This window comes from Coregonus clupeaformis, chromosome 5, assembly GCF_020615455.1.
Source record: "Coregonus clupeaformis isolate EN_2021a chromosome 5, ASM2061545v1, whole genome shotgun sequence".
Classification (NCBI taxonomy): Eukaryota; Metazoa; Chordata; class Actinopteri; order Salmoniformes; family Salmonidae; genus Coregonus; species Coregonus clupeaformis.
Window position 1 is genome coordinate 42,976,474 of NC_059196.1, and position 18,559 is coordinate 42,995,032.

At 43.1% G+C, this 18,559-nt stretch overlaps 2 protein-coding genes and 1 long non-coding RNA gene across 4 annotated transcripts in view; 2 read left to right on the forward strand and 1 right to left on the reverse strand.

The window, feature by feature from the left end:
• Positions 1 to 7,489, forward strand: part of zgc:153184 (uncharacterized protein LOC751652 homolog) — a 62,351-nt gene extending 54,862 nt beyond the window's left edge. Inside the window, exon 6 of the mRNA XM_041876763.2 lies at positions 6,245 to 7,489. Within this exon, the coding sequence (XP_041732697.1) occupies positions 6,245 to 6,742 (498 nt within the window). The 3' untranslated portion in view covers positions 6,743 to 7,489. The remainder of the gene's footprint in view (positions 1 to 6,244) is intronic.
• A 202-nt stretch (positions 7,490 to 7,691) lies between these two features.
• Positions 7,692 to 11,766, reverse strand: LOC121566871. Its single transcript, XR_006001017.2, has 4 exons — positions 11,675 to 11,766; positions 11,437 to 11,553; positions 9,518 to 9,630; positions 7,692 to 7,802 (listed from the first exon to the last, which is right to left on the reverse strand). It is a non-coding gene; the product is annotated as an uncharacterized LOC121566871 (long non-coding RNA).
• The window catches only part of LOC121566870 (TPA-induced transmembrane protein homolog), a 28,528-nt gene continuing 21,733 nt past the window's right edge, over positions 11,765 to 18,559 (forward strand). For both annotated transcript variants that reach the window (XM_041876764.1, XM_041876765.1), the window contains exons 1-3: positions 11,765 to 11,851; positions 13,707 to 13,784; positions 16,285 to 16,386. In XM_041876764.1, coding sequence (XP_041732698.1) covers positions 11,765 to 11,851; positions 13,707 to 13,784; positions 16,285 to 16,386 — 267 coding nt within the window. The remainder of the gene's footprint in view (positions 11,852 to 13,706; positions 13,785 to 16,284; positions 16,387 to 18,559) is intronic.

The following is an 18,559-nucleotide window of genomic DNA, read 5'->3' on the forward strand; positions in this document are numbered from 1 at the left end:
AGTCCGTGTTGCCCAGCGACAGCCCCAAAACATCACTGCTCTAGAGGAGATCTGCATGGAGGAATGGGCCAAAATACCAGCAACAGTGTGTGAAAACCTTGTGAAGACTTACAGAAAACGTTTGACCTGTGTCATTGCCAACAAAGGGTATATAACAAAGTATTGAGAAACTTTTGTTATTGACCAAATACTTATTTTCCACCATAATTTGCAAATAAATTCATTAAAAATCCTACAATGTGATTTTCTGGATTTTTTTTCCCTCATTTTGTCTGTCATAGTTGACGTGTACCTATGATGAAAATTACAGGCCTCTCTCATCTTTTTAAGTGGGAGAACTTGTACAATTGGTGGCTGACTAAATACTTTTTTTCCCCACTGTATATATATATATATATATATACATATATACACACACAGTTGAAGTCGTAAGTTGACATACACCTTAGCCAAATACATTTAAACTCAGTTTTTCACAATTCCTGACATTTTATCCTAGTAAAGATTCCCTGTCTTAGGTCAGTTAGGATCACCACTTTATTTTAAGAATGTGAAATGTCAGAATAATAGTAGAGAGAATGATTTATTTCAGCTTTTATTTCTTTCATCACATTCCCAGTGGGTCAGGAGTTTACATACACTCAATTAGTATTTGGTAGCATTGCCTTTAAATTGTTTAACTTGGGTCAAACGTTTCGGGTAGCCTTCCACAAGCTTCCCACAATAAGTTGGGTGAATTTTGGCCCATTCCTCCTGACAGAGCTGGTGTAACTGAGTCAGGTTTGTAGGCCTGCTTGCTCGCACACGCTTTTTCAGTTCTGCCCACAAATTTTCTATAGGATTGACGTCAGGGCTTTGTGATGGCCACTTTAATACCTTGACTTCGTTGTCCTTAAGCCATTTTGCCACAACTTTGGAAGTATGCTTGGGGTCATTGTCCATTTGGAACACCCATTTGCGACCAACCTTTAACTTCCTGACTGATGTCTTGAGATGTTGCTTCAATATATCCACATAATTTTCCTTCCTCATGATGCCATCTATTTTGTGAAGTGCACCAGTCCCTCCTGCAGCAAAGCACCCCCACAGCATGATACTGCCAACCCCCGTGCTTCACGGTTGGGATGGTGTTCTTCGGCTTGCAAGCGACCCCCTTTTTCCTCCAAACATAATGATGGTCATTATGGCCAAACAGTTCTGTTTTTCTTTCATCAGACCAGAAGACATTTCTCCAAAAAGTACGATCTTTGTCCCCATGTGCAGTTGCAAACCGTAGTCAGGCTTTTTTATGGCGGTTTTGGAGCAGTGGCTTCTTCCTTGCTAAGCGGCCTTTCAGGTTATGTCGATATAGGACTTGTTTTACTGTGGATATAGATACTTTTGTACCTGTTTCCTCCAGCATCTTCACAAGGTCCTTTGCTGTTGTTCTGGGATTGATTTGCACTTTTCGCACCAAAGTACGTTCATCTCTAGGAGACAGAACGCGTCTCCTTCCTGAGCAGTATGACGGCTGCGTGGTCCCATGGTGTTTATACTTGCGTACTATTGGCCAATTTATTATTATTTATTTTTATTATTTATTAAATGTCAGGAATTGTGAAAAACTGAGTTTAAATGTATTTGGCTAAGGTGTATGTAAACTTCCGACTTCAACTGTATATATATATATATATATATACACATACTACCAGTCAAAAGTTTGGACACACCTACTCATTCAAGGGTTTTTCTTTATTTTTTCTATTTTTTACATTGTAGAATAATAGTGAAGACATCAAAACTATGAAATAACACATGAAAAAATGCATTTAAATTAACAGGTGTGCCTTCTTAAAAGTTAAATAGTGGAATTTATTTCCTTCTTAATGCGTTTGAGCCAATCAGTTGTGTTGTGACAAGGTAGGGGTGGTGTACAGAAGATAGCCCTATTTGGTAAAATACCAAGTCCATATTATGGCAAGAAGAGCTCAAATAAGCAAAGAGAAACGACAGTCCATCATTACTTTAAGACATGAAGGTCAGTCAATATTGAACATTTCAAGAACTTTGAAAGTTTCTTCAAGTGTAGTCGCAAAAACCATCAAGCGCTATGATGAAACTGGCTCTCATGAGGACCGCCACAGGAATGGAAGACCCAGAGTTACCTCTGCTGCAGTGGATAAGTTCATTAGAGTTACCAGCCTCAGAAATTGCAGCCCAAATAAATGCTTCACAGAGTTCAAGTAACAGACATCTCAACATCAACTGTTCAGAGGGGACTGTGTGAATCAGGCCTTCATGGTCGAATTGCTGCAACGAAACCACTACTAAAGGACACCAATAAGAAGAAGAGACCTGCTTGGGCCAAGAAACACGAGCAATGCACATTAGATAGGTGGAAATTGGAGTCCAAATTGGAGATTTTTGGTTCCAACCTCCGTGTCTTTGTGAGAAGCGGTGTGGGTGAACGGATGATCTCCGCATGTATATTTCCCACCGTAAAGCATGGAGGAGGAGGTGTTATGGTGTGGGGGTGCTTTGCTGGTGACACTGTCTGTGATTTATTTAGAATTCAAGGCACACTTAACCAGCATGGCCACCACAGCATTCTGCAGTGATACGCAATCTCATCTGGTTTGGGCTTAGTGGGACTATCAATTGTTTTTCAACAGGACAATGACCCAAAACACCTCCAAGCTGTGTAAGTGCTATTTTACCAAGAAGCAGAGTGATGGAGTGCTGCATCAGATGACCTGGCCTCCACAATCCCCTGACCTCAACCCAATTGAGTCGGACGGCAGAATGAAGGAAAAGCAGCCAACAAGTACTCAGCATATGTGGGAACTCCTTCAGGACTGTTGGAAAAGCATTCCAGGTGAAGCTGGTTGAGAGAATGCCAAGAGTGTGCAAAGCTGTCATCAAGGCAAAGGGTGACTATTTGAAGAATCTCAAATACAAAATATATTTTGATTTGTTTAACACTTTTTTGGTTACTACATGAGTCCATATGTGTTATTTCATAGTTTTGATCTCTTCACTATTATTCTAGAATGTAGAAAATAGTAAAAATAAAGAAAAACCCTTAAATGAGTAGGTGTGTCCAAACCTTTGACTGGTACTGTATATATATAAATATATTTTCCTTTATTATATTTCCCCTAACCCTACCACCCCTCCCCTAATTGGAGTAAACGAATGGACAACAACTCTTAGGCTTCGACTTCAACTTCCAGCTTATACATACTAAATGACTAAAAAAGTATTCAGACCCCTTGACTATTTCAACATTTTGTTACATTACAGCCATATTCTAAAATTGATTAAATATTTGTTTTCCCTCAGCATTCTACACCCAATACCTAATAATGACAAAGAAAAAACAGGTTTTTAGATTATTTTGCAAATTTATTACAAAGATGTTTTATTTACATGAGTATTCAGACACTTCGCTATGAGACTCGAAATTCAGGTCAGATGCATCCTGTTTCCATTGATAATCCTTGAGATGTTTCTACAACTTGATTGGACATGATTTGGAAAAGTACACACCTGCCTATATAAGGTCCCATAGTTGACAGTGCATATCAGAGCAAAAACCAAGCCATGAGGTTGAAGGAATTGTCTGTAGAGCTCCGAGACAGGGTTGTGTCGAGGCACTGATCTGGGGAAGGGTACCAAAAAATGTCTGCAGCATTGAAGGTCCCCAAGAACACAGTGGCCTCCATCATTCTTAAGTGGAAGAAGTTTGGAACCACCAAGACTCTTCCTAGAGCAATCGGGGGAGAAGGGCCTTGGTCGGGGAGGTGACCAAGAACCTGATGGTCACTCTGACAGAGCTCTAGAGTTCCTCTGTGGAGATGAGAGAACCTTCCAGGGACAACCATCTCTGCAGCACTCCACCAATCAGGCCTTTATGGTAGAGTGGCCAGACGGAAGCCACTCCTCAGTAAAAGGCACATGACAGCCTGCTTGGAGTTAGCCAAAAGGCACCTAAAGACTCTCAGACCATGAGAAACAAGATTCTCTGGTCTGATGAAACCAAGATTGAACTCTTTGGCCTGAATGCCAGGTGTCACGTCTGGAGGAAACCTGGCACCATCCCTACGGTGAAGCATGGTGGTGGCAGCCTCATGCTGTGGGGATGTTTTTCAGCGGAAGGGACTGGGAGACTAGTCAGGATCGAGGGAAAGATGAACGGAGCAAAGTACAGAGAGATCCTTAATGAAAACCTGCTCCAGAGCGCTCAGGACCTCAGACTGGGGCGAAGGTTCACCTTCCAACAGGACAACGATCCTAAGCACACAGCCAAGACAACGCAGGAGTGGCTTCGGGACAAGTCTCTGAATGTCCTCGAGTGGCCCAGCCAGAGCCCGGACTTGAACCAGATCGAACATCTCTGGAGAGACTTTAAAAAAGCTGCGCAGCAACGCTCCCCATCCAACCTGACAGAGCTTGAGAGGATCTGCAGAGAGGAATGGGAGAAACTCCCCAAATACAGGTGTGCAAAGCTTGTAGCGTCATACCCAAGAAGACTTGAGGCTGTAATCGCTGCCAAAGGTGCTTCAACAAGTACAGGGTCTGAATACTTATGTAAATGTGATATTTCCATTTTTTATTTGTAATAAATGTACTAAAATTTATAAAAACCTGTTTTTGCTTTGTCATTATGGGGTATTGTGTGTAGATTGATGAGGAAAAAAACAATTTAATCAATTTTAGAACAAGGCTGTAACGTAACAAAATGTGGAAAAAGTCAAGGGGTCTGAATATTTTCCGAATGCAATTTTACGGACACTGTATAGTTTACAGTAGTTCTCTTTTGTTTGTTTTTATTCCCATCTTACCCCTCCCATCTATCTTTCAGCTCCCCTCAACTCCTCCCATCTATCTTTCAGCTCCCCTCAACTCCTCCCATCTATCTCCTCTAGGGGCTGTCACTCTTATCTAGTGCCCTTCTCCTATAGGGGCTGTCACTCTTATCTAGTGCCCTTCTCCTCTAGTGCCCTTCTCCTCTAGGGGCTGTCACTCTTATCTAGTGCCCTACTCCTCTAGGGGCTGTCACTCTTATCTAGTGCCCTTCTCCTATAGGGGCTGTCACTCTTATCTAGTGCCCTTCTCCTATAGGGGCTGTCACTCTTATCTAGTGCCCTTCTCCTATAGGGGCTGTCACTCTTATCTAGTGCCCTTCTCCTCTAGGGGCTGTCACTCTTATCTAGTGCCCTTCTCCTCTAGGGGCTGTCACTCTTATCTAGTGCCCTTCTCCTATAGGGGCTGTCACTCTTATCTAGTGCCCTTCTCCTCTAGGGGCTGTCACTCTTATCTAGTGCCCTTCTCCTCTAGGGGCTGTCACTCTTATCTAGTGCCCTTCTCCTATAGGGGCTGTCACTCTTATCTAGTGCCCTACTCCTCTAGGGGCTGTCACTCTTATCTAGTGCCCTTCTCCTCTAGGGGCTGTCACTCCTATCTAGTGCCCTTCTCCTCTAGTGCCCTTCTCCTCTAGTGCCCTTCTCCTCTAGTGCCCTTCTCCTCTAGTGCCCTTCTCCTCTAGGGGCTGTCACTCTTATCTAGTGCCCTTCTCCTCTAGGGGCTGTCAGTCTTATCTAGTGCCCTTCTCCTATAGGGCTGTCACTCTTATCTAGTGCCCTTCTCCTCTAGTGCCCTTCTCCTCTAGTGCCCTTCTCCTCTAGGGGCTGTCACTCTTATCTAGTGCCCTTCTCCTCTAGGGGCTGTCAGTCTTATCTAGTGCCCTTCTCCTATAGGGGCTGTCACTCTTATCTAGTGCCCTTCTCCTCTAGTGCCCTTCTCCTCTAGTGCCCTTCTCCTCTAGGGGCTGTCACTCTTATCTAGTGCCCTTCTCCTCTAGGGGCTGTCACTCTTATCTAGTGCCCTTCTCCTCTAGTGCCCTTCTCCTCTAGTGCCCTTCTCCTCTAGTGCCCTTCTCCTATAGGGGCTGTCACTCCCACTATTACTACTCAATATGACTTGTTAGATTATTAAAACTAATTAGCAACATAATCCATAATTAAAGACATTAAAACGCATATTTTGTTAAGTTGTTCCTAATAAAATAAAACGAACAATGTAATTAATCATGATTGTCTTTCTATGATGTTGTATTAAAGTACAAAAGGCCAAAATCATAGAAAGACAGAGATTGAAACAGAGATCAAGATCATCAAGTCTGACTGAAGCCTGACTTTATTCATTAGCTGTTGTGTGTTGCGCAACACTCAGTGTCTTCCTGTTTTTCTCTCTCCCCCCGTAGAGTCGAGTTCGGCTGTCCTTAAAGAGGCGTCCGCCCACACGGCAGCACCGGCAGTCACGTGTTGAGGAGGGCGTAGTCTCTGAGGGAGGGTGTGTGTCCCAAGGTGACCCAGACGGCCTCCAGGTGAACGGGGCCGAGGACCAGGTGGACCAAGTGTTTGAGCAGCCAGGTGAGGGTGAGGGTGGGGATGGGGGGGAGGAGACCCGGGGAAGCCCCCCGTCTCACCCAGACACTCTGACAGAGACTGGAGACAGGGACAGTGAACAGGCCAAAGGGGACCAAGTGCTGGAGGAGGAGACAGGAGAGGCGGCCCCAGCCACCCAGGATGTGGAGGAGGAAGCTGGGGAGCAGGCCCTAGGTGAGCCCCAGGCTTCAGATTCTCTGGAGGCCATAGAGGAGGAGGGGTCTTGTCACCTATTGTTCCAAAAGAGCTACAACAACCAGACAGAGGAACAGGAGGATCCACCACAGCCTCGGGAGGGGGATGAAAACCTCTGAACAATGTTTACAAATCACTGTAGATAGAAATCATACAATCAGTCAATGGCTGAGTCCCAAATGGAACCTCCTATTGCCTTTATAGTGCACTATTTTTGACCAGAGCCCTGGTCAAAAGTAGTGCACTATAAAAGGAATAAGGGTGTCATTTGGGACGCATCCTCATTAATTATGAAACTTGCATAATCTGCATAATCTTGGTACACAGAACTAAATCTTGCGTACATGCCTGTCGTATTTAAATGTGTCTGTTGCAATGGATAGACAGTCCTCTGCATAGCTTTGTGTTCAATCAGATACCGTTGGAGGTGATCATTTCTTGTTTCTGCAGCAGTTTAAATAATAGTTCTCTCTATAGTATTTGGCCCAGCTGTCTCACCTCTCCTGGTCTCCTCTCCTGGTCACCTCTCACTTCTCCTGGTCACCTCTCACCGCTCCTGGTCACCTCACCTCTCCTGGTCACCTCTCACGGTCACCTCTCACCTCTTCTGGTCACCTATCCTGGTCACCTATCACCTCTCCTGGTCACAGCTATCCTCTCACGGTGACCTCTCACCTCTCCAGGTCACCTCTCCTGTTAACCTCTCCTGGTCAACTCTCTCTCTCCTGGTCAACTCTCTCTCTCCTGGTCACCTCTCACCTCTCCTGGTCACCGCTAACCTCTAACGGTCACCTCTCACTTCTCCTGGTCACCTCTCACTTCTCCTGGTCACCTCTCACTTCTCCTGGTCACCTCTCACCTCTCCTGGTCACCTCTCACCTCTGCTGGTCACCTCTCCTTGTCACCTCTCACCTCTCCTGGTCACCTCTCACCTCTCCTGGTCACCTCTCACCTCTCCTGGTCACCTCTCCTGGTCACCTCTCACCTCTGCTGGTCACCTCTCCTGGTCACCTCTCACCTCTCCTGGTCACCTCTCACCTCTCCTGGTCACCTCTCACCTCTCCTGGTCACCTCTCCTGGTCACCGGTCACCTCTCCTGGTCACCTCTCACCTCTCCTGGTCACCTCTCCTGGTCACCTCTCTCACTGGAGGACAGGCAGCTTGTCAAGCTCTAAGACACTGGAGCAGAGTGTGAATTGTTGATAATATTGATAATTTGACTGAGACTCTCGCCGACAGCGAGACACATCAATATCAACATATATAGCCTCCCTACTGTCACTTTATTTTACTTCTGCTCTTTTTTTTCTCAACACTTTTTTTTGTTGTTGTTTTATTTTTACTTTTTTTGTTAAAAATAAATGCACTGTTGGTTAAGGGCTGTAAGTAAGCATTTCACTGTAATGTCTGCACCTGTTGTATTCGGCGCATGTGACCAATAAAATTTGATTTGATTTGAAAGCATCAGAGTGAGCGAAACAGCGCCCCCTCTGTCTCAGGATGTGTAGCCCGTCTATCTGATGCTGTCTGAGCAAAAAGAGTAAACATTATTTCGTGTTGTTTCCTTTTTTTTTTTATTGTTCAAATTTTTGGGGGGGAAGCATGGCTTCCTTTGGCATCCATGAAAACACTCCACTGTAGTAGCCAAATGTCATTACACTTTATGGTGTTTGTAACAGATGTGTGCAGCCGCAGGTAGACAACTTTTTTAAGTGATTTTGTTCGACAATCAGATAGTTGTGTTCATGACATATTAAAATGTCATACATTTTTAAAAATGATTTATTTGATAATTCAGACCAGCCGCAAGGCAATACTCAACACACTTAAAGAAAGAAAGAAAGAAAGAAAGAAAGGAAAATGGCCTCTGGTTTTAGCTAGTCTTGATGTCTGGACTGTTGAATGGAATGTTAAAAAATTATAATAATCTAAACAGATCTGGAAAGAGTAAAGAATCCTGTGAAACAACGCACTCCCCTGGTCATAACATCACCACAATGATAGAGTCCAGAGGGGCAGAGGATAGTGGAGGTGCCGAATACTATGTGTGCATCCCAAATGGCACCCTATCCCTATTGTGCATTACTTTTGACCAGGGCCCATAGGGTGCACTATATAGGGAAATAGGGTGCCATTTGGTAAACACTCTATAAATACAATGGGATAAGGAAGGGAAATGAGAATAGTTTCCAAATGTGAAAAAACTTGCAAGTTCTGCCATCCTCCCCAAACACCCTCAGTTACGAATTTATATTTGTAACTTTTGCCCCTTTTTGTAATTTCTCAAGGTGTTTTGGGTTTACTTTGCTGATTCTGTTTTTCCAATCGTTGTGTACATTAAAGTTTAGACTTTTTTGCTTTTCTCACTGTAAATTACAATGCTACTGTATTTGACACAGGAGAGTGACAGATATATGGCTTGTATTGTATAGCCTGAATCTATGGCTCTGGTCCGCAGCATGTAAAGAAAAAATAAAAGTAGAATGAAGAGCTTGATGATTATTATTGTAATTCCAGAGTTGGTGGTGATGAATAAATACGTTTAGAGTTGGAAGAGTGATGCGGATGCCTTCAAAGCCAGTATTGTGGGACTCAGTGGCGGTCGGTGCCGTTTAAGATTAGGGAGGACAATTATTTTTTTTGGGGGGGGGAGCATAGCCTTATTTCTATTACAGCATATTGGATGACTCTCATTCATATTCCATTCACACAGCTCAATGTAACATCGATAGGTTTAGGCTACTACATGAATGTTCCCTGTACCCATCATGAGGTTGCTACAACCTAGCCTATGAATGAAAGTTTATAACGTAGGTGCACAGGTCCGAAAGACAAACTGGAGTAATCAAGGTGACAGACAGTGACACATTCAATACTGCCTTGCACACTCTTACCTGCATCTCGCTGATCTGCGGTGTAACGAGAGTTTCTGTTGGACAAATTCAGGTAGGTCCCTCCCCGTTTCGTTCCGCTTGCTTCCGTTTAAGAAACGTTTTTGCTACAGAATCTGCGGAATGAATACACCCCTGATCATCCGCGCACACAGTTCACTTTCATAGCAGCCACCTAAAGCATCATCACTTTGCTCTTTGTTTAATTCCTTCTCACATCTACGTGCTCTCCTCCTCTCACCTTTTCCCTTCGCTTGTGGACTTCAGCTGTCTGTGACCAGGCGCAAAAACCCTCTCCAAGCCAAACCTTCATACCATAACCGCTAACCGCTACACACAGCCTACATCGTTGTCACCCTAGTAACGTTATAGTCAACAAACTAGAACTAACGCGTTAGTAAACCCACAATCCAAGTGTACGATCACGCAGCACAGTTTACAGCAAGCAGTTTAGCAGTAACACCTGCAGGCCTTGTTGGCAATAAATTAATAAAACTGAAAGCTTACCTTGACTTGGAAGAGTTGCAGTGTTGGATAGCCTTAGCCAGCTAGCTAACATAAATAGCATTCCTCTCAGTTTGAGTCAGGTTGTTGAGTAGGCTAAATTAGCTGCATTAGCTAAGTATGTGAAATGTAAACTAAGAAAAATAAGAAATTTGTTCAAAACTGTTAAACTATTGTCTTTCTCTCTCTTTGAGTCAACTACTCACCACATTTTATGCACTGCAGTGCTAGCTAGCTGTAGCTTTTGCTTTTAGTACTAGATTAATTCTCTGATCCTTTGATTGGATGGACAACATGTCAGTTCATGCTGCAAGAGCTCTGATAGGTTGGAGGATGTCCTCCGGAAGTCGTCATAATTACTGTGTAAGTCCATGGAAGGGGGCGAGAACCATGAGCCTCCTAGGTTTTGTATTGAAGTCAATGTACCCAGAGGAGGACGGAAACTAGCTGTCCTCCGGCTACACCATGGTGATACCCTACAGAGTGCTGCTGAGGCTACTGTAGACCTTCATTGTAAAACAGTGTGTTTTAATCAATTATTTGTTGACATGAATATATTTATTATAGATGTATCTAAAAATGATAACTTAAGTGTTTCACTATTTAAAAAAATCACTTAGTAGGATGGTCCTCCCCTTATTCCTTTGAGGAGCCTCCACTGGTAGGACTAGAGTATTTCAAAGACGTTGATGCCTTCTTGCCTGTGTAGACAGTAGTCATACAAGCCATTGTTAAAATGTTATGCTTTTTTTTTTTCTTCTATTGTGGCTGTGTGCTCTTACACTTTTTGGATTTGGAAAATAGAAGATTAAATGTTTATTGTAATGTCATTGGTATGTGGTCCTCTGTAGCTCAGCTGGTAGAGCACAGCGCTTGTAATGCCAGGGTAGTGGGTTCGATCCCCCGGGACCACCCATACACAAAAAATGTATGCACGCATGACTGTAAGTCGCTTTGGATAAAAGCGTCTGCTAAATGGTACATTATTATTATTATAGTTACACTGCACACCTCATCATTTCCTGCAGTACTCACTTCTTTCACACGGGGGCGAAATACTCCCAGCAATACCTGCCCTTCTATTTATTTATTTAATTTTTTTGTCATTTAGCAGACGCTCACACCTGCCTATTCCATTCTACTCTATTCCATTCTAATACGTTCTATTCCATTCTAATACGTTCTATTCCATTCTAATACGTTCTATTCCATTCTAATACGTTCTATTCCATTCGAATAAATTATAATCCATTCTACTCTATTCCATTCTATTCTATGGTTTATCAATATTTACTACATCTCAATATTAGGGGACATTCCTACAGGACTGAAGTAACACAGTCTGGCCTACTCAACAAACTTTAAAAGTCCTGGAAAATGCCTATGGAATGAAATCGAAATATGATATGGGAACACACCTTATTGACAGGGAAAGCTGCTGCCGCTGGTCTCTCTCTCTTCTTTTCTTATTCTTTCTCGCTCTGACTAAAGACAACGCCTTCTTCCGTTTCTGAAGTTTAACAAGGTTAAGTCACCTGGGCAGGGGAGAAAGGAATAGTCTAATGGAAGTTGTATCACAACGCTGAGTAGACTACAAACATATTTTTATTACATAAGCCAGTATTGATTAAATGTTCGTTATTGAATATAGCTTACTGTCTTGAGACGGAGAAAGGGCAAGGTAAAAGTGTCTCATAGTTCCGGGTTTGGGGAAATTTTCCCGAGTATTGGAATAATTTGGGAAACATGGACATTATCGAGTTACAACCGGTTCAGCGGTCTGGAAGTCTTGACAACAACAATCACCATGCTGAAAATACCGCCAAGCAACAGGTGAGTTTAAATCGAATCGATGAATGCCATATTCGTCAATAGAAAGAAAAGGGTAGGCTGTTATTGAAAGTCGAGTCGCCTCAGGTGTAGTCTAAGTCAACCTTGTTCACGACGCTCGGCTTCAGAGCACAACGCAGCTTTTCCAATGCGCACAAAGTCCAATATGTTTTATTGCAGACAGACATTCGGGGCGTTTCTTGATTTGGGCGTTCCTCGATATCAGGAAACGCCCATTGGTGCCTGCCATTGGTCAGTCCATTGATAACTGCCGTTGGTCAGTTCAGGTTTTATGTTACTGATGGTTTGTACCATTGTGGCTACTATTAAAGCCCCATCTAGTTGTCGCATCATGGATAACAGTTGTTGACAGCAGTAGCTAAGCCTAACCCTTTTTCTAACCTTAACCTCAGTCTCCTAACCTGCCACATTAGTTATCCTAACCCAAAACGTTAATTCTCCTAACCTGCCACGTGAGTTCTCCTAACCTGCCACGTGAGTTCTCCTAACCTGCCACGTTAATTCTCCTAACCTGCCACGTTAGTTCTCCTAACCTGCCACGTTAGTTCTCCTAACCTGCCACGTTAATTCTCCTAACCTGCCACGTAAGTTCTCCTAACCTGCCACGTAAGTTCTCCTAACCTGCCACGTTAGTTCTCCTAACCTGCCACGTTAATTCTCCTAACCTGCCACGTTAATTCTCCTAACCTGCCACGTTAGTTCTCCTAACCTGCCACGTTAGTTCTCCTAACCTGCCACGTTAGTTCTCCTAACCTGCCACGTTAGTTCTCCCAACCTGCTATGTAAACAAACCACCAACCCCATCAGTATCACCACACCAGTGTTATGAGACTAATGGTTTCTCGACACAAATGATTTGATTACATAGCAGGTTAGGATAACAAACGTAGCAGGTTAGGATAACAAACGTGGCAGGTTAGGATAATTAAAGTGGCAGGTTAGGAGAATGAGGTTAAGGTTAGGAAAAGGGAGAGGCTTAGCTACAATGCTACAGTTTGTCAACAACTGTTGTCCCCGATCCGAAAGAAACAGCCACAGACCAATAGCGAGCATCAATGGGTGTAACTTGACATCGAGAAACGCCGATATCAGAAAACGCCCCTAAGTGCAGTCTGCAATTACACCCTTCTCCAAAAGACGGTGGAAATGTGCCCTAAATAAGACGCTGTCCCACAGGGTGGCTGCGATGCGGACGCCGGGAAATATTGGGTGAACATTTTTAGGGGGTGTGCTTGTTTCCGAAAATCCTGTTACCTGCCACGTATCTATAATCGGATTGTATAATGTCCTATATAGGTCTAAGTAAAAAAATATAATTAACAGAATAACTTGAGGGTTCTATAGCATTGAAAAATGGACTTTTCTGCTTCGCAGCATTCAGAGACAGGATGTCAGGACAGGCAATGCATTTGACAATAATTAAAATAATGAATTTATCTGAACGTTTTTTTTATTCTCAGCTCCCACTACATCATACTGTATTTTGCCCAGTAACAACCTTGGTTGCTTCTGCATGCCCATGTCGATTGCTCCACAGTGTCATAATGTCATTGATCGTTACCACAGACTTTCCAGACTCATTCATTTGGCCATGACCAGAGAACATTCTTGCAGAAACGCAGTTGTGTTTCAGTCGGAACATGCAGACAGGTGGACAAACATTTGATTTGGCTTCTGCATGTCATTCAGAGAGTGTAATAAAAAAACTGGGCTACTGTAAACTGCCTTTCACATATCCTTTAAGCACCTCCTTTATTTAGGCAGAACAGTCAATAGAATACTGACTGAACAAGTATTCTATTAGAATGTTTGTATAATTCCATATTCCATATTGCAGGGGACTTCAGATAATAGACACAGGCTGACCACCAATGATGCAGCAGAGGAAGAAAAGCCCTTGCTTTCTCCTGAAAAGGTGGGTCATCACTGCCATTTGGTGGCTGAATTATTTTCTCCCTCAACAGCACAGTGCCCTTTTATATACAGTACAGGGAATACATGGCTGGCCTACTGTTGAAAGGACTACTGTCTAATTGTAACAATTGCAAATACAGTTGAAGTCGGAAGTTTACGTACACTTAGGCTGGAGTCATTAAAACTCGTTTTTTCAACCACTCCACAAATTTATTTTTAACAAACTATAGTTTTGGCAAGTCGGTTAGGACATCTACTTTGTGCATAACACAAGTTATTTTTCTAACAATTGTTTACAGACAGATTATTTCACTTATAATTCACTGTATCACAATTCCAGTGAGTCAGAAGTTTACATACACTAAGTTGACTGTGCCTTTAAACAGCTTGGAAAATTTAGAAGCTTCTGATAGGCTAATTGACATCATTTGAGTAAATTGGAGGTGTACCTGTGGATGTATTTCAAGGCCTACCTTCAAACTCAGTGTCTCTTTGCTTGACATCATGGGAAAATCAAAAGAAATCAGCCAAGACCTCAGAAAAAAAATTGTAGACCTCCACAAGTCCGGTTCATCCTTGGGAGCTATTTCCAAACGCCTGAAGGTACCACGTTCATCTGTACAAACAATAGTACGCAAGTATAAACACCATGGGACCACGCAGCCGTCATACCGCTCAGGAAGGAGACGCGTTCTGTCTCCTAGAGATGAACGTACTTTGGTGCGAAAAGTGCAAACCAATCCCAGAACAACAGCAAAGGACCTTGTGAAGATGCTGGAGGAAACAGGTACAAAAGTATCTATATCCACAGTAAAACGAGTCCTATATCGACATAACCTGAAAGGCCGCTCAGCAAGGAAGAAGCCACTACTTTATCTAACCTTTATTTAACTAGGCAAGTCAGTTAAGAGCAAATTCTTATTTACAATGACGGCCTACACCGGCCAAACCCGGACGACGCTGGGCCAATTGTGCGCCGCCCTATGGGACTCCCAATCACGGCCGGTTGTGATACAGCCTGGAATCGAACCAGGGGGGTCTGTAGTGACGCCTCAAGCACTGAGATACAGTGCCTTAGACCGCTGCAGTTTGCAACTGCACATGGGGACAAAGATTGTACTTTTTGGAGAAATGTCCTCTGATCTGATGAAGCAAAAATAGAACTGTTTGGCCATAATGACCATCGTTATGTTTGGAGGAAAAAGGGGAACGCTTGCAAGCCGAAGAACACCATCCCAACCGTGAAGCACGGGGGTGGCAGCATCATGCTGTGGGGGTGCTTTGCTGCAGGAGGGACTGGTGCACTTCACAAAATCGATGGCATCATGAGGAAGGAAAATTATGTGGATATATTGAAGCAACATCAGTCAGGAAGTTAAAGCTTGGTCACAAATGGGTCTTCCAAATGGACAATGACCCCAAGCATACTTCCAAAGATGTGGCAAAATGGCTTGAGGACAACAAAGTCAAGGTATTGGAGTGGCCATCACAAAGCCCTGACGTCAATCCTATAGAAAATTTGTGGGCAGAACTGAAAAAGCGTGTGCGAGCAAGCAGGCCTACAAACCTGACTCAGTTACACCAGCTCTGTCAGGAGGAATGGGCCAAAATTCACCCAATTTATTGTGGGAAGCTTGTGGAAGGCTACCCGAAACGTTTGACCCAAGTTAAACAATTTAAAGGCAATGCTACCAAATACTAATTGAGTGTATGTAAACTTCTGACCCACTGGGGATGTGATGAAATAAATAAAAGCTGAAATAAATCATTCTCTCTACTATTATTCTGACATTTCACATTCTTAAAATAAAGTGGTGATCCTAACTGACCTAAGACAGGGCATTTTTACTAGGATTAAATGTCAGGAATTGTGAAAAACTGAGTTTAAATGTATTTGGCTAAGGTGAATGTAAACTTCTGACTTCAACTGTATGTGGTTTATTATTGCTTTAAGAATTAGGAACAAGGGCCACTAGCCTTGATCCTACCACAAACACACATCCAGACTGTCATAAGTGTCATTGTAACAGAAACAGGACAGGACATAATCAGCCAAGGGGGCGTCAGGGAAGTGGCACTTGACTAAAGGAGCATCTGACTTTGATCAGCGACAGAAAGAAAGTGAAAATGAATGTTTTCAGTGTACGTGATCGCACAGACAGACAGACAGACAGAGAGACAGACAGACAGACAGACAGACAGACAGACAGACAGACAGACAGACAGACACAGACAGACAACAGGTTCAACTGCTTCCACCACCCCGATGAAGGTGAGTGATTAGCAGTGAAACACAATATAATATCTGAAGTGTCGTTGTGAAGGAACTAGGTTTCAAAGTTGAACAAGGAGCAGATCAGGTTTCCCATTCAGGGTTAGGCTGGGTTGGCTTGCAACAACATCTTGATATTATGATATAACATTCAGGGAAAGACAATAACCCTGTCTCCACATCATTGTTTAGTATTGGGAGGAAACTGACGTGTGTGGTGTGTTCTCAGGTTCCTGTTGGTAATGGCGGGCAGCATCATGTTGATGGAGCAGGGGTCAACCAAGATTCCATCTCTCTCAACATACAGAACAACATCGGCAACAAGGAAATGGTACTTGTATTAATTACAAAGTGTCACAGCTTTCATGTCTCTCTGGTCATGATTGAATCCAGGATCTTTGATTGTAAGATTGTGCTTTGATTCAAATCCAAAGTGTTAAAATCTAATGGGTGATGTTGGTGGCTGATGTAACTCTGAGAAATATTCACATCATCAAGCCACTTCTTACAGTGCTAAGGAAGTGGTCCTCTGTAGCTCAGCTGGTAGAGCACGGCGCTTGTAACGCCAAGGTAGTGGGTTCGATCCCCGGGACCACCCATACACAAAAATGTATGCACACACGACTATAAGTCGCTTTGGATAAAAGCGTCTGCTAAATGGCATATTATTATTATTATTATTATAAGTAGTGACATACATGTATGTGTCTGTCTGTGAAGAATTCCAGTCACAGAATTCTCAGCATGCATTGTTGTATCTGTTCTTCATCAGACTGTGGTTGGCTTCCATCTTGTCTTTGACACAGTTAGGTAGCAGTTAACAGAAGGTAACAGCTATGAAGGAGACCCCATTCTGTCTCCTAGAGATTAATGTACTTTGGTGCGAAAAGTGCAAATCAATCCCAGAACAACAGCAAAGGACCTTGTGAAGATGCTGGAGGAAACAGGTACAAAAGTATCTATATCCACAGTAAAACGAGTCCTATATAGACATAACCTGAAAGGCCGCTCAGCAAGGAAGAAGCCACTGCTCCAAAACCGCCATAAAAAAGCCAGACTACGGTTTGCAACTGCACATGGGGACAAAGATCGTACTTTTTGGAGAAATGTCCTCTGGTCTGATGAAACAAAAATAGAACTGTTTGGCCATAATGACCATCGTTATGTTTGGAGGAAAAAGGGGTTGGCTTGCAAGCCGAAGAACCACCATCCCAACTGTGAAGCACGGGGTGGCAGCATCATGCTGTGGGGGTGCTTTGCTGCAGGAGGGACTGGTGCACTTCACAAAATAGATGGCATCATGAGGAAGGAAAATTATGTGGATATATTGAAGAATTTTTACTAGGATTAAATGTCAGGAATTGTGAAAAACGGAGTTTAAATGTATTTGGCTAAGGTGTATGTAAACTTCCGACTTCAACTGTAGGTAACAGGTAACAGTGAGGTAGCAGGTAACAGTTACATAGCAGGTAACAGTTACATAGCAGGTAACAGTTACATAGCAGGTAACAGTTACATAGCAGGTAACAGTTACATAGCAGGTAACAGTTAGGTAGCAGGTAACAGTCAGGTAGGAGGTAAGTTAGTTAGCAGATAAGTTAGGTAACTGCTACCTAACTTACCTGCTAACAGTTAGGTAACATGTAACAGTTAGGTAGCAGGTAACAGTTAGGTGGCGGGGAACATTTAGGTAGCAGTTAGGTAACAGGTAACAGTAGGTAGAAGGTAACAGTTAGGTGGCAGTTAGGTAACAGGTAACAGTTAGGTAGCAATTAACAGTTAGGTAGCAGGTACCATTCAGATAGCAGGTAGGTAGCAGGTAACAGGTAGGTAAAAGGTAAAAGGTAAGAGTTAGTTAAGTTTGGTAGCAGGTGACATTTAGGTAGCCGGTAACGATTATGTAACACTTAACAGTTAGGTAACATGTAACAGTTAGGTAGCAGGTAACAGTTAGGTAGTGGGGAACATTTAGGTGGCAGTTAGGTAACAGGTAGCAGGTAACAGTTAGGTAGCAGGTAACAGTTAGGTAGCAGGTAACATTTAGGTAGCAGGGAACAGGTAGGTAGCAGGTAACATTTAGGTAGCAGGGAACAGGTAGGTAGCAGGTAACAGTCAGGTAGCAGGTAACAGTTAGTTAGCAGATAAGTTAGGTAACTGCTACCTAACTTACCTGCTAACAGTTAGGTAACATGTAACAGTTAGGTGGCAGGTAACAGTTAGGTGGAAGGTAACAGTTAGGTGGAAGGTAACAGTTAGGTAACATGTAACAGTTAGGTAGCAGCTAACAGTTAGGTAGCAGGTAACAGTTAGTTAGCAGATAAGTTAGGTAGCAAGTAAGTTAGGTAGCAGTTAGGTAGCAGGTAACAGGTAATAGTTAGGTAAAATGTAACAGTTAGGTAGCAGGTAACATTTAGGTAACAGTTAGGTAACAGTTAGGTAGCAGGTAACAGTTAGGTAGCAGTTAGGTAACAGGTACAGTTAGGTAGCAGGTAACAGTTAGGTAG